This window comes from Arachis hypogaea, chromosome 19 (genome assembly GCF_003086295.3).
Source record: "Arachis hypogaea cultivar Tifrunner chromosome 19, arahy.Tifrunner.gnm2.J5K5, whole genome shotgun sequence".
NCBI classification, from domain to species: Eukaryota; Viridiplantae; Streptophyta; class Magnoliopsida; order Fabales; family Fabaceae; genus Arachis; species Arachis hypogaea.
The window spans coordinates 155,436,451-155,452,815 of record NC_092054.1 but is presented as its reverse complement, the minus strand read 5'-3'; the positions used below and the strand labels follow the sequence as shown (position 1 = coordinate 155,452,815).

Genomic DNA, 16,365 nt, shown 5'->3' with positions numbered 1-16,365 from the left:
ATGGCACTGTAAAAAGGCACAAGGCAAGGTTGGTAGCTAAGGGCTTCACTCAACAAGTGGGTTTTGACTACTTTGACACTTTTAGTCTAGTAGTTCGAATGACTACACTGCGAGTTCTTTTTTCCAATGCTGTTCCGAAGCAGTGGATCATCTAACAATTGGATGTGACTACCGTTTTTCTGCGTGGTGAATTATTGGAAGAGGTTTACATGAAGATCACTGAAGGCTTGACAGCTCCTGCTGGTTCTGTGTGTAAGTTGAATAAGTCACATTATGGCCTCAAGCAAGCAAGTCGGTAGTGGAACACCAAACTTGTGTCTGTCCTATCTGAATCTGGCTACACGCAATCCAAATCCGATTACTCTCTCTACACTGAGCGCACAGAGTCAGGGTTCATAACCATTCTAGTGTATGTGGATGATCTCGTCTTAGCAGGAGATGATGGTTCCAAGATTGACCGAATTAAATTTATTTTGGATGCTCGATTCAGCATCAAAGATCTTGGAAAGTTGAAATACTTTCTCGGAATAGAAGTAGCTTACAAGACTAGAGGGCTTGCCTTGTATAAAAAGAAGAACACCATTAATATCTTGGAGGAATTTGGTTTATTGGAGGCGAAACCAGCATCTACACCCATGGATTACTCGATTAAGCTCTCGAAAACTTATGGGGACCCGTTCCATGATACTTCGGTCTATAGAAGGCTCATTGGTAAGCTTCAATACCTTACCAATACCAAACCGGGCATTACTTTATAGTTGGTAAACTAAGCCAATATCTGAATTCTCCAACTATTGAACACCACAAAGCAGTTATGTGTATACTCCCTTACTTGAAGAATGCTCCAGCCACTGGGTTGTTCTTCCCTCTCACCACCGATTTCAAGCTCACAGGGTTCGCTGATGCTGATCGGTCGACATGTCTCGACACTAGGCGGTCTGCTTTGGGATATTATTTTTTTTCTTGGCACTACTTTGGTATCTTGGAAAAGCAGCAAGCAACAGACAATATCTCGGTCGTTCTCTGAGGCTGAGTACCGTGCTTTGGCGAACGCCACCTGTGAAGGGCTGTGGCTCCTTCGACTATTGGAGGTGCTTGAAGTCTCTCACAAAGACCCATTTATTTTTTACAGCGATAGCCAATCAGCTCTACATATGGCTGCCAATCATGTCCTACATGAGCGCACAAAACATATTGAAGCAGATTGCCATATTGTTCAAGATAAAGCTCATGAGGGTATTCTTAAGCTATTGCTAGTAACTTCAACCAACCAAACAACCGACCTTCTCACTAAGATTATGGCACTAGGACCTTTTAATTCATGTTTCTCCAAACTAGGATTGTTAGATATTCACACTCTTAATTTGAGGGAGAATGTTAGCTGATATAATATCACTTAATATAGTATTAGCCTAGCTATTTATACCAGATTTAGTTAAAACTGTTAACTGACCATAATTACCAATTAACTAGAGTTAGCTTTTAGCTAGCATTTAATTTGTATATATCTTCAGTTATATATTTTTGTGATTCTCCTTATTTTTTCAATAAGAAATCTCATATTTTTATATGCTCTTTCTCTCTGCTTCTTTTCTCTTGCACCCATCGTCAATCTGCAAGTCTGCAATCTCTTTACGGCTTTGGATTTTATTAAGAGCATTTGATAAGAAAAAAAATATTATTAAAATTTTAGTTTTTTGTCCCAAAAAGTTTTAATTCTCTGTATTCCTGTGTTTTCATTTTTTTGAAAGTTAATTTTGTGTCATGAATTAAAATTTATGAAACATAATATTAAATCTCAATATTTCAATCCCGATAAGCACAGCTTAAATGCACTAGAAACATTAAGATGCTCGTTAGTAAAATTCTAAGGCTATGTTTGGTTGGAAGAAAAGAAATCGAGAGAAAGAAAAGAAAGGAACGGAAAAAAATTGAGTGGATTTTTATTTTTCTAAGATGTGTTTGGATAGAAGGAAAATAAGAAGGAAAGAAATGTTATAAAAAGACAATTTTATCTTTATATTATAAAATATATTAAAAAAATAAATGGATAATATTGGAAGTAGAGAGAGAGAATTAGTTTTCTCTCTATTTTCTTTTCAATATTGGAGAGAAAAAAATTGGTAGGTCCTACCAATTTTTTTCATCTCTTTTTCTTCCTTTCTTATTTCTCTTTTCAACCAAATAATGAAAAATAATAAATTTTTTTCCATTTTTTTTCGTTTCTTTCTTTTTATTTTTCCTTTAAACAAACATAGCGTAAGCAAACATAGCCTAAGAGGATTGCACATGACTACATATTATATTCAGGCATTTAAAAATATATTAAACAAGTTTTAAATAATTCAATAATTTAAGTATTAAGATTATGGTAATTTTGAATAAAAATATTATAAGTCTTCTCTTCTTACTTTTATTATTATTGTTGTTATTGTTTGAGTAGTTTAACTCAAACCTTAAAAATTAATTAATATGAAAGTGTTGTTTAAGAGTCAAGACACTACAAAAATTTGTTCAACTTTAATTTTAAACTATAGACCAGGTAGGACTCTTATAACAATTACAATACGAGAGTAGCATGGCCTAGATGTAAATTAATTGAACTTGCAAGCATACGACACACGAGTAGGTGGTCAAGCATAATTCTCTCTCGATTTTTTTCCCGACTTATCATTTTGACCAAAGTTGCAACAATAATGCATTTTGACGTAACTATTAAGCGGGTTAGGTCTTTTCAAGTTCAACAACCTTAGTAGCTGAATGCTGATGAACCTTTAACTTCTTTTTCTGGTAGTCCGTTCGGAGGAGTGCTAGAGAGCAGCAAGTTTTGTATTTTGTAACCATCAATTGGCTATCAATAATGTTTTTAATGGTGTGAGATTACATTCAATAATAGAAGATCACTCACTTTTTTTTTTTATGGTTAAGTGCTGTAAAAAAGTGCTGGTCCTTAGACTTTTCCTTCCGAAAATATATACACATTCAATTCGCAGCTTCCTGAAGAGTATAACTAAATGTACTCATTCATTAACATTATTACACGTCAGCTTAGCTGTATTATATATTCTCCAATATTGTATTTATCAATTTAATTAACAATGTAGCATGCAACAAGGTAAGGCAACAATGATCATCATATTAAGAATAAATGATCATTTGTACCAATGAGAGATGAAAATGCTGACATTTGTATCCATGAAAACTCGAAACTAATCTTGTACCCATGATAGAAGTTGTCCGTGTGACAAAAGTGCCCTGGCTTGGATCTGAGCTTGGTTCGTGGGTTTCCGAACCTACGTAGCACTCCCAACCTCCCCCTCCCCCCAAATCTGAGCCAACCATTCATCATCTTCATCTTCTTCACCATCACCATCACCATAACCTCCATAACCTCCTATCACCATCACCTCAGCACCGCCACAGCCACCTCCTTTCACCACAACCTCCGGTGACAACCCACACCGCTGCGCCCCTTTCTCTTCTTCTTCCCCTCTTCTCACCTCCACTGAGCCCAGAAACCACAGCGCTAGCTCCTTCTCTCCACCAAAGCCCAGAGCAGCAGCGGCCATCTTCTCCATTCCTGGGTCTCCTCTCGTCTGCCACCAAACAGCCGCGACACCCAACCTTCTCTTCCAACCTGTCACCACTCCCCTATCCGAACCCTAGCTCCGCCAACCATCACCGTCAGCCTTTACGAGCCACTGCAACCCTCTTCCCTTTTCTTCCCTTTGCGTGTTCTCTGTCTTCCTCAGCCACACCAACGAACCGGCCACCTTCTCCTCCCACTACAAAAAAAAGGGGTTAAAATGGCGGTTTTTTAAGGTAATTACGGCGGTTACAACCGCCATTATTGCCGAAAATGGCGCCTCCAAGAAACGCTAGAATTCTGGGCGCCATTCTGGTTATTACGGCGGTTTTCTAAAAACCGCCGTAATAACCAATGGATAATACGGCGGTTTTTTGGCGGTTAAAATGGTGGTTTTTAACCGCCATTTTAACCAAATAAAACGGCGGTTTTGTTGTTGTTTAAAATGGCGGTTTGTAACCGCCGTTTTTACCTGGGTTTAATGGCATCCTCCTCGTTTAAAATGGCGGTTTGTAACCGCCGTTTTTACCTGGGTTTAATGGCATCCTTCTCGTTAAAAATGACGTTTATAACCGCCATTTTTGCCTGTATTTAATGGCATCCTTTTCGTTTAAAATGGCATTTCTAAACGCCGTTTTTACCAGGGTTTAATGGCATCCTTTTCGTTTAAAATGGCATTTTTTAACTGCCGTTTTTACCGGATAAAAATGATATTTTTTTATCTTTTAAAAATGCAGTTTTTACTATTATTTTTATCTTGCTAAATAAATAATTTTTTTATTAAAATTCCACAATAACAAAATCATAATCCATAGACAAAATATTATATAACTCAGTATTAAACATAATATATGATTTTTTAGTATTACAAATAAAAAATAATAACTCCTATACAAAGTATCAAACTAAGAAATATTGTTAGTTCTATTACATTGGGAATTTTTCTAGAGATGCTCAACAAATTTGCTACAAATCATTTCAACATTTTCATTGTTCATGTCCTTGTAAATAAATATTACCTACAAAAGAAAATTGAACGTTAAAAATAAATAGTTGCTCAAATAAATAGCAAACTACCAGCATTTTGAAGAATTAAAAACTAAACCAACAGTCTCACAAGAGGGACTAGATATTAAAAAATTTATTCATTAAAATATATATATATATATTCTTAGCACTTAGCACTTAGGGAGTTATATTAGAATAGAAAAAAAAGCACTTAGCACACAAGCCAGTTGCCCGGAAACAGAAAGATCACTTTTTTTAATGGAGGAAAAAGATAAATCATGTTGATACCTTTGTTAAATATATTTTTTCCTGGAGCAGGGAGCTTTTCTCTTCCTGAAGTTGAGAAAACGTCTAGAAGATGAAACAAAATCAAGTCAATAGTTAACAACACACGTGTGACATGACAATGACATATATTATTCATTGAAAAAAAATAATATTATGCCTACTCATCTAGTCTTGTACACCGAACAGCCAATTAAACACACCATGCAAGCAAAATGGATCACATAATACCTTACGTTGAAGTTTCGATAGCTGATCCAGCATGAATTGGGTCTGTACAGGAAACCACAATTGCAATATTAATAATGAGTAATGACTTTCTTCATTGAACATACAGTGAAACGCATGAGTGAGATTATATACCCTTGTGGATCTGATTAGCTTCAACGACGAATCTAGCTGCCTTTCCAGTGACTCTAGCTCTTTGCTGCTTAGAAGGCCAAGATCTTCTCCCATCAGGTTTCTAATAACATATACACCATGTTAAAGGATTCCATCAACATACAGAGCATCAATTCAATTCAATATAAATATATGTATATATACCTCTGGGACCTTTGTAGGGCTTCATAACGTGCCTTCAGCTTCAAGTATTCTTGTTGACTGCTTAATTCCTACATTCATAATGCCACAAAAATGCTTTTATAACTCAATTGCGCGCTCTAACACACTTTCTAAGCAAGGCATGATCTGAATCATTCACCTTCTTATAAAGATAGAGACATCTGATCAAGTATTTTTGTTTTGTTTTTCTTTTTATGAAAATAGACATTATTACTACCAAATAGCCTTTGCTTGCAACATAAACAGCCCCCTTCTTTTCTTTTTTATTTTTATATAGAGGAAGTTAGTATATAATATTTATAGATTATTACCACGAATTATACTATAGATTTTTTTTTAACATTTTTATTGTTCATATACCTAAATTTGTGCTGAAAGTCAAATGAGAAGACAAAAATAAGCTAAAATATCTATTGTTCAGAGGCATACAGTTCTGATGAATTGCAACAAATGATACTACACCATTGTTATCTATGTATATAATATAATTAATAAGTGATAATTATTATGAATTTATTAATCAATTTTTCCGATCCCCTTATAGTAAAACTCGAGAGGTAAAAAATCCTAAAAAACCTTTTCCTTTATTGTTGCATTTGCTTGTTTTTGTCTTTCCTCAAGATCAACTAATGACCGTTCAGTTTCTTCCAGATTTTTCTGAGATTACAGATACCAAAAGTAAGTTTGAATCTTAACCAAGATAAGATTCAAAACAGAGTATCAAAGAATAATTTGAGATCGTGTCTCCTGAATTTTACCTCAGTTTTTTCAAGTTTATCACTTAACTGTGTAGTCAAAAGTTGCTGACAATTGTAAAGTTGATAAAGCTCCATCAGTTGCTGCTTGCAAGTTATAAGGCATGTTTCAAAAACCAAGAAATTTTAATGACTATATTGCAAAAATATAGGACAACATATACCTTATCTTTAGAGTCTGCCTCTAGTTCCATGCGTTCTATCTTTTCAGCCATGGCCTATTGAGACAAATAGATTAAAAACTATCAAATTTCTCATAAGTGTGACTAATTTCAATTTATATTAAGAACACAAGTAAAATAACCTTCTTCTCTGCTTCTTCACTAAGATAACGATCACGTGGTATATAGATTCTGTTCTTCTCTCTTGCAGCATATACCTCTGCAAAGGATAAATAAAAGATACATTGTTTTCATATTAAACACTAATGAAGAATAGTTGATCAACATGCTATTTGATCTCTTGAAAGAGGGAGGAAGTGACATAAAAATAGAAATAATGTTAATCTAAAACAGTCAACAACCTTGCTTCAGCCTGTCAATTTCAGAATACAGATCCTTAATGAGTGCAGATTTTACAAAAATATACAGGTAATGTACGATGGTTCTCTAAAGGGGTTAGTGCTCAAGATAAAAGGTAACAACTAGCACTCAGAAAAGGCAGATGCTAATTTACTAAAACAAGTTAACTGGTATTTTTGAGTTCTGTAGACCTGCAAAACAAAATCCTGAAAATAGAATATGATGCAAAATACTTTATTGGCTGTAAGATAATTTGCAAATAAATGCATTAAGAATATCACTAGGTTGGCTTCCATTTGTTGCATATCACATTATTAAGTAAAATTTTGGAGATGCCAAATGAGCTACTCCTCAAGTTACAAGTTGAACAACATCGACTTACAGAAACATCTGCAGTAGTTTTTAAAAAATTGAGGGTCCACATGTTATTTTGTAGCTGTTTTGTCAAATCTTTCTATTGGTAATCATCTTGCTGATACTTTTTTGGAGCTTCTTTGCAACTCTATTTACTGAACAAAACCTTGTGTTTAACCAAGTTCACTAACCTGAAGCAGAGGGCATGAACCCAACAATACATCAAGAGTTTGCAAGTGATACTCATCAGGGAAGACTTGAATTATGCAATCCATCAAGTAAAACTGGGCCAACTCATCTTTGCAATTTACAACCTGTCAAAGATAATCAAGCACAAGGGAAAAAGAAAGATTCAGCTAAAAAGTGAATAATGTCTTTGACAAACAAAATAGAAATAACAAAGCAACAAATAAGACCTGCTCTAATACTCTGGGAAGCACAATATCTTTGTACATATCAAGATCAACACCCTCTATCTGACTGAGAACATGGAGATTCTTCCCAACCTAACAAATAAGGATAAAGAAGCAAGCAAAACCTTCTATAAGCATTTGATCATGTAAACAATCCCATTGCAGCCAAGTAAACCAGTTACACAGGCTTCAGATATTACAAGATCGCGCAGCTCACTCTTTCTTTCTCCCGTTTCTCCTTCTCCTGGACAGGCCCCTGCAGACCAGAAAGCCCGACAGCAAGCCTCAACTCAGGGTCAGCTAAGAGTATGAATGATTCACATGCATTACTAAACCTGCGTGACCAGAAATCATGCCCTCATGACATGCAACTATTGTGACGACATGCATGTCCAAACATGAGAGCAGAAACACTCTGCAGGCAATTTAACCAACCTGATGTTGCATCCGCACCCAAAGTTTGTTCATTTCTGTGAAATTTTGGAGTACAAACTCTACAGCATCAAATACAGTATTTGCATCCCTACAAATAATAGAGTAGACATTCACGTATCTGGTTCAATCTCAAATCAGTGCAGCATAAAATAAACTGAATGACAACACCACTGCCCCATATCTAAGTAAAACACACACTATTTTTTCCTACTAGATCATAAACTAGATCTAAAAGTATGTAGTGAGAAGAAAAATCAAAAGAAGAAGATGAAATAGATACCTATTGGAAGTGACAGAGAAGGCGCAACCAAATTGCAGAACTCGTTCAAGGCAGCAACAGTGACATTGTTTGCAGCGGCGAAGCTGGCGAGGAGATGAGGTGCAACAAGCGGTAGCAAAGAGATGTATGAGAGAGGTGGAAGATGAACGGCGACAAGAGATTAGGGTTGTCATTCACATCACTCTCCCCTTCTCAAATGCAACACTAATCACTTTCAGATTCATCACCTCCTCAGTTTGTGAATTAAGATATACAAAAATATAGTAAACAGCATCAGCATAAATATCAAATTATACTAATAAAAGAATGATGCAAAATAAGACATTAAATAGAACTACTTAAATAGAATAAAATTATAAAAGAAAATTCATACTTCTCTCCATTGAAAATGTTGTTGCGATAAGAGTTCCATAAATGCATCAGAAAGCTTCAACTTCTCTAATGTAAGCATTTGCTTCAGCATAGGATGCCATGTCATTGATTGCTGCATTCACCTTCTCTAGTATAAGCCTATCTCTCATCTATCTAATATCAATCACAAAGTGTTAGATAGTGTAGCAAATCAGGCAAGTGTTTCAACTTTCAATTACTAAATCAAAGATCAAAACATAACATAAGATCTCCTACTTCAGCAAACAAAAATGCTCAGAAGCAATTATCCGCCTAATTTTATATTGAACAGATCTTCTATAATCACAAAATTTAATATTTTCAAAATATTCTTAAGCTAATAAGGCATTCTGGTTAGATTTTTGAGTGAAAAAATCTAAGAGCAATTATAGAAGATCTAACCGGAATTGTGATGATCCTATGCCTTCAGTAAGACTGATATTATATATCTAAGAGCAATTATACAGAGAGGTTAATCTGACATTAGAAAATTTTATCAAAATCCTAGAAATCAAGGAAATTAGATTCTTAATTTGACAGTAAGCAAAAGCAAACAACAATTGATATTAAATTAGGAATTTAAAAACCCTAAAATTCAGAAAAAAAGTGAACAGAAGAAAGGAAGACATAATGTGGCGCTGGCGGATCAGGACCTGGCGTGGTGGATTGACTTTGCCATGCTGGGATTGAAGACGAGAGTCTGGAGGTGGCGCTCGAGGAAGTTCTCGACGGTGAGAGCAAGGACGTAATCACAAAAGTGAAGAGATTTGTCGAAGCTCGCTAAAGTAGCAACAATGTTGCTTGCGGCGGCGAGGTGATAAATGAAGCAGCAAGGGAGATGAGCAGCGATGGCTAACCTTTAGATCGAAGCCAGAACAAGATCGTAGAAGCTCATTGAAGGCAGCAGCGAGGAGATGAACGATGGCGGTGAACGGCGAGGAGATTCTAGTCGGAGGAGAACGCCGCTGAGGAGATCCTTAGTGGAGAAAGTTGTCGCTGGAGCAGATCGCGCCGGAGTAGATCCCAGTGGTAGGCGTCGTTACCTTACAGAAACAGTGTATGCGGCAGCGCGTTAGTTCTTCAATTAGGGTTGGAATCAGATAGTGTGTGGGTATTTTTAAATCATGGCCCCAGAGAAGGGCGGTTTTAAACCGCCATAATCATGCAAAAACCGCCATTTTGCACAAACTCATTACAGCAATAACAGATTATGCCATAGTATCCGAATATTATGGCAGATTTATAAAACCTCCATTTTATTAATGCCATTTTAAATCTTTTTTTTGTAGTGTCCCTCTCTCTCACTGGCCGAACCGCCGCGCCGTCGACGAGCCACAGCAACACCGATGATGAGTTCCTTTTCCCCTTTCTTCTTCCTTCTCTGTCATCCGGTCTCACCATCGCAAACCAGCCTAGCACCGTCGCGATTCCAGCCCCGTTTCCCGTTCTCCCATGGAACGACCAGAACAGGGTGCAGCCCATGTGTCTTCCATCCCCTCCGTTTTCCCCTGTGTCTTCCATCCCCTGCGTTTTCCCCTGAGTTCCGTTTCTTTCATTGTATTGCTTTTAGTTCATTTTGCTTAATTTGGTTAGTTAAAAATGCATATTAGTGGATTTAGGTTTGTTTTGATTCATGCTGGTGTTTGAAAATTTTGCTGTTTTGATTCATGCTGCTGTTTGAAAATTTTGGCTTGTCTGATGCTGCTGGGAGCTTTGGGGGAGGTAGGGTTCGGACAGACGCTGCGGAGAAGGTTGGGTGTCGCGGCTGTTTGGTGGAGAGGAGGAGTGAGAAGAGGGGAAGAAGAAGAGAAAGGTGCGCGGCGGTGTGGGTTGTCGCCGGAGGTTGTGGTGAAGGGAGGTGGCTGTGGCGGTGCTTAGGTGATGGTGATGGAGGTTATGGAGGTTATGGTGATGGTGATGGTGAAGAAGATGAAGATGATGAATGGTTGGCTCAGATTTGGGGGGAGGAGGAGGTTGGGAGTGCCACGTAGGTTCGGAAACCCACGAACCAAGCTCAGATCCAAGTCAGGGCACTTTTGTCACACGGACAGCATCTATCATGAGTACAAGATTAGTTTCGAGCTTTCATGGATACAAATGTCAGCGTTTTCATCTCTCATGGGTACAAATGGTCATTTATTCATCATATTAAAGATGGAGCACCTTACTGGGCTCTTTAAGAATAATATATATAATTTTGATTGGCTGAAAATGACTTGAGGACACGGTCTGCCATGCTTGTTATTAATAACTGCGAAGTGTGTTAAAGGGTTTAGTAGCCACCACAGCCAATGCCTGAGAGAAAAGTTGCATTGTGTATATATGCATGATTGATTGCTCAGTAGATCAGACATACCATAATGTTGTCCACACCATCACTATATATATGCTCTTACATTACAATGCTGACAAACTAAAATTTAAAAAAAAAAGTGTATCTAATCTAAACATATATAAATAGTAAACCCTAATTGAAGTAAACCATATTGAATTGAATTTAATTTCAATATTCAACAACCAAATCCAACATGCACAAGAAAAGCCAACTGGCGTTGCACCCAGAAATTCGCCATAAAATTAAATGATCTGCTGCTATACCCACATGCATATTAAAATCACATGAATGATCAGAGAGAGAGAGAGAGAGTATATATATATACATATATGTACGTGTCATTTCCTTTCGAGTTGTAAAAAACCATTCTGAATCATGATTTGATAAGTTACTTTTATATTTCCATTAATTCCTGCATATAGCAAACCCTACAGCTCCCAGCACGTTGGGTCGGTAGTCGGTACACTGCGCAGCTACTTATTATTAATTTATTATGTACAGTCAAACATTGGCTTTAACCATGTTCCCTTATGAGTTATGAGTTATGACCTCATAATACTTGTTGTGGAGTTGGTGACACTGGTAGAGGTATAACTCGCTCCTATTAATGATGGAATGATCTTCTGTTTCTTTTTCAGAATATAGTATATAAGATAAATAGTCATAAAGGACACCCAAAATCTTATGTCAATATGAAAAGTGTATATTAAAATAATAAAAAATACTATGTGATCAAAAATCAATCAATGTATATTTATATATAAATATATTTTTAATTTATTTTTAATATATATTTATTTTATATTTTTAATGTGTATTCTATATTAAAGATTAATTTTTTAGTGATTGATTTTGATTAACATATGTTAATTTAATTTATTTGTACTATGCAAGTTTGATGATTTAATTTAAATTTAATTATTCCGTTAGTTCTTATAGTTTCACTAAATTTATAATTAAGTATTTATATATTTTTTAATTAAATTTTTATATTATTTTTAATTTTATAATTTATTTGGTTCTTTTTAATTTAAAAAATGCTTGATTTAATTGAATATTTTTTAATAAAATAAAAGTATTCACAATTAAAAATTTAATTAAATTTTTTATTAAAAATATTTTATTAATTTTTTTAATATTTTTAATATAAAAAAAATCTAATTACAAAATTAAGAGTAATATAAAAACTCAATTTAAAAATATAAAAATCTAATTACAAATAGTAAAACTATAGGATAAACAAGTAATTAAACCTTTAATTTATTGTCCATTATCACTTTCATTTCATATTATTACTGTCATATGCTCTACCTAAACGATAAACGATTGGTTGCGGTCATTTTCCTTATTCATGAATCAGATATATTTTCAAATTCTAGCTTTGATTTTGAGGCATCCATAATGATTCACCTAAGAGTAATTTTCTACCCAAAAATTAATTAAACACAAACTTGTTTTACCATCCCACGTAAAATAATATATTATTTTAATATTATCTACATTATTGTTGATCATTCATAATGGAGACATATAAGTTGGTGAAATCAAGCTTAAATTTCCATGAAGGAAAGTACATCTTGCATTGGATCAATATCTTACCAAAGTTGATTACTTCACTCTTCTTAATAATTACGATCACAACCTACTTACTTCTAATAATAAGAGGACATAGGAGCCTAGTTTAGTAGCTAAGGTTGCAATTTCTAACTTCTAATTAAGGAAATTAAATTGATAAAGATGGAAAGCCGTAATGATGGAAGCTAATAGGTCTCTCAATATAATGAAGAAATGCAATACAAAATTTGGAGGCTACTAATGAGTGATGAAACTGGGCCACGCACACTATGATATACATACAAATTAACATGATAACAAAGAAGCGGAAGAATATATTTAATTACCTCGTGCTACATACAACTCATAGTTTTCTTGATCAAACAAGTCATGAAATTAACAGTAGAAGTGATCCTACCTACCCATATTTATTTGGGATGGCGGATCTGATGATCATATATATGCAGAGTAGAGCAGGCAGATCCACTCCCTAATGTGTATCACCAGATTGGGAACTATACTTTAGAAAATAATGAAACTTAAAAAAAAAAAAAAAAAAAGATAGTAGCAGATGAATAATGCCTTTAGAAAGCATTAGGATATGGCAGCTAATTTTTGGGTAGCAATTGGCTTCCATAAATGTTGGACGATTGAAGTATTGAACGACAGAGAATAACTTGCACACGCAGTTTTAATTAGAGGTTGGATTAGTCAACCTTAGCTTGTTCATGAGTAGTTTTGTAGAGTTTTGAGAAAACCTAATCATCTTTAGTAGATTATACTAAACCAAATAGAGTTAAATCGGGAAATTAATTAATTTTAAGTGAATATTAGTTGATTTGTTTAAAATTATTTTTTATTTTAAATTTTAAAATTTAAATCGAAAGTTCTCCATAAAAACAAGATTAGAAAGTTAATTTAACAACACAAAAACTAAATAATATTAACTAATTAAAAAATAGCTCTCTGTATTTAAGTAGTTAAAACATTGTTCTTGTTCACTTTAAACCCATCAACAATAACATCTACACGAGTTAAGTCTCAGAGTGGTCTCTAAAGTTACACTCGTACTTTATAGTAGTCCCTAAATTTAATAATTACCCATACTTGATCCTGAAATTGTATTCCGAGACTCAGTCTCATCCTTTCGGCACATTTTCTCAATCTGGCGTTACCGAAAAGCTGATCTGGACAACAAGATGACACGCTGGCGACGCTAAAATGACGTAGTTTTGCTGGTGGCATGTAAATGCCTTAAAATGACGTTGTTTCACTCCAAAATTGCTTTTGAAGAATTTTCCCTCAAACGTTAACGTAACGTATTGTCTCCCCCTCTCAAAACACAACACAAACAGAGTCTTTCCTTCTCCCCTATACTCATCAATGGCGATGGTGTGATTGCTGTAACTGCAGCAATTTCGTTGGAACACGACTGTTCTGGAGGATCGGTTTCGTCATCTGCATCAGACGAAGACTATACTAAAGGCTGGTTTCTTTGAAAGAGGTAAGGAAAAAAAGAAAAAAATTATGTGATAATAGGAGTGCTCTGTTTTTTGTTATTGTTGTTAGTTTAATATCTTTAGTAGTTAGAAACAATTTTTTTGGAGTGTAATGTGTGGGTATGCATGTTTGTGTTTCGCAATGTTTGCTAGTAGGGTTTAATCACAACTAGCTTTCTGAGCGGTTAGGCTAATAAAATTGTTGATTGGATAATGGTTGTTTGTCATGGTAGAAACTTGTTTCTTATCTGTTAGGGTTTACTGCATTTACAGTTGAAAACAGGATTTTATGTTTTAGTTGTGAAGTTTCCAAGTTGTTAATGTGGTTGAAGATGATGAGTTTGATCATGAAATTTTGTTTTTAAATTGCAGATGGATGATCCTTTGATTACCATCATATTTCACCACGGAGGGTCATTTATCACAGAGCGTGATGTAAATGTGAATTACAATGGTGGACAAATTTCTGAATTGCCGAGAATTGACATAGACACACTGGATGTATTTTTTGTCCGAGACTACTACAAGAACATTTGGTATGACAATATGACTCACTGTTGGTGGCTGGTGCCTAATAGGCCATTGCAAATTGGTCTTAGAGCTGTGACACATGACAAAGTGCTCATAGAGATGTGTTACCTTGCTCAGCACATGGAGTCTCTGAACCTGTGTTTAATGAGGAGGCAGAACCAGCATCATCCAAAGGCAAGGAGTTAATAATACTACAAGACCTTATTCCCCATCTATACCCCACCGTTAATGTCACAAACAAAACAATTTCTACCACATCACCATCAACTCCAATTTCAGAGCTAACTCACACCGCCCCAAAACAATTTTCACCACATCACCATCAATTCCAATTTCAGAACCAATCACACCACCATTCCTACTCCAACAATAATTCCCACAACTAAGCCTGCTGGTAAATTTATTTCAGGACCAAAACATAAGACTCAACCTATGACAACTTCTATTAGTAATTCCAAATCACTACAAAAAAGAATGGCAGCACCTACTACTGCTTCTACTACTAAGCTCTCTCCACCACCAAAAACAATAGCACAACCCACAGGTGCTCCTAGTACTAAGCCCAACCCACCATCCAAAATAATGGCCCAATTCACTGCTGTTCCTAGCACCAAGCCCAACCCACCACCAAAATCAATGGCCCAACCCACTTCAAAACCTCTAACTAGGTCCAAATTTAAATTTAAAGAAATCAAAAAAGTTTGATCTATTAAAGAAAGACCCTCAAAAAATAAAAAATACAGCATTACATGCAAGGAGGCTTTTAACAAGATCAGCTGCAACTAAAACTTTTGGAAGAGTATCTGTTAAGGGAAAGGAGTCCCAAACTGTGTTTGTGAGTTTGTCTAGTGAGGAAGAAGAGTGATGTTAAAAAGAGGACTACAATAGATAAGAAAGTTGAAGAAAAGAGAGATATTATGCTTAAGGATAATGGTATTGTGTGTGCAGACTCAGGGTCTGAAGATGATGAATTGTTTTTTGGACCGATTTCTAAGGTTGGAGAAATAGCACCATTTTATGATGTTCAAGATGGAGCTTATGATGAATCTGAGGGTGGAGAGTCTTGGCACTCTAAAGAAATGAAGACTCCTCCGAACCCTAAGGATGAGTTGGAGGAGGTTAATTCAAATGAGGTGTTTTCTATGTTTAGGGAAGGAGAAAGGTTTGGTGAGCTTAAACTAGAGGTTGGAATGAAATTTAATTCAAAGATAGAATTTAAGGAGGCTGTTCATGAGTACTATATCCAGGAGGGAAGGCAGCTCTGGTTTAAGAAGAATGACAATGTAAGGATGAGGGCTGTGTGTAAGGGAGAGGACTGTGGCTAGCTTCACTACTAGAAATAGGGTTTTTTCGGACGAATTTTGAGACGAAATTCAAATAAATTTCGAACAAATTACAGACAAATTTTTTTTTTCAAACAAAATTGGGACGAAATTTTTTTGTCCCAAAAAGCCTTGTTGCTAATTTACATTTTGTCTGAAATTTCGTCCGAAATTTTTTTCAGACGATTTTGTGACAGATTTCGAATAGGCATTTATCTGCTAGATTTCTAACTATTATGATGTATTTTAGACGAATTTTAGACGGATTAGCCAACATAAAGACAATGTATTTCAGACAAATTTCAAACAAAAAATATAATTTATTTTAGACAAATTTCTAACGAATTTAGTCAAATATAACAAATTTTTTTCGAACAAATTTTAGACAAATCAAATCTTTCTTTTCAATTAAATTTCAGACAAATTTAATTTAAAAGAATTTACGTATTTGAAACAAATTTCATACAAAATAAAAAATTATTTTCACAAATTTTCTACAAATTTCCATTTAATATATAAATATTTTAGAAAAT

General features: G+C 35.1%; 1 protein-coding gene across 26 annotated transcripts; it reads right to left on the bottom strand.

Annotated features, from left to right (window-relative positions):
- Window positions 1–4,391: 4,391 nt before the first annotated feature.
- Window positions 4,392–9,846, bottom strand: LOC112775918 (uncharacterized). Of its 26 annotated transcripts, none has more exons than XR_011878007.1 (16): window positions 9,245–9,701; window positions 8,575–8,726; window positions 8,202–8,428; window positions 7,922–8,009; window positions 7,704–7,742; window positions 7,490–7,579; window positions 7,265–7,387; window positions 6,503–6,579; window positions 6,363–6,416; window positions 6,230–6,282; window positions 6,020–6,100; window positions 5,426–5,493; window positions 5,243–5,342; window positions 5,111–5,152; window positions 4,883–4,945; window positions 4,392–4,605 (listed from the first exon to the last, which is right to left on the bottom strand). XR_011878007.1 is itself a non-coding variant. In XM_072228709.1 (16 exons), the coding sequence occupies exons 7-16, from the start codon at window positions 7,278–7,280 to the stop codon at window positions 4,531–4,533; spliced, it is 657 nt and encodes a 218-aa protein (XP_072084810.1). In that variant the 5' UTR covers window positions 7,281–7,387; window positions 7,490–7,579; window positions 7,687–7,742; window positions 7,922–8,009; window positions 8,202–8,428; window positions 8,575–8,722; window positions 9,245–9,846; the 3' UTR covers window positions 4,392–4,530. The 26 variants fall into 26 exon arrangements, 21 of the variants coding, with proteins under 21 accessions (XP_072084810.1, XP_072084815.1, XP_072084809.1 ...); XR_003189746.3 differs by having other exon boundaries at window positions 6,202–6,246; XR_011878005.1 differs by having other exon boundaries at window positions 6,202–6,282; window positions 8,575–8,722; window positions 9,245–9,679.
- Between the last annotated feature and the right edge of the window lie 6,519 nt (window positions 9,847–16,365).

What these genes read in the sequence shown, in the direction of transcription:
- LOC112775918 (XM_072228709.1), bottom strand. An exon ending in GTGAAGAAGCAGAGAAGAAG is followed by an intron (nt 6,417 to 6,502) that starts GTTATTTTACTT and finishes TTGTCTCAATAG; the next exon opens with GCCATGGCTGAAAAGATAGA. An exon ending in ATAAACTTGAAAAAACTGAG is followed by an intron (nt 6,101 to 6,201) that starts GTAAAATTCAGG and finishes CTGTAATCTCAG; the next exon opens with AAAAATCTGGAAGAAACTGA.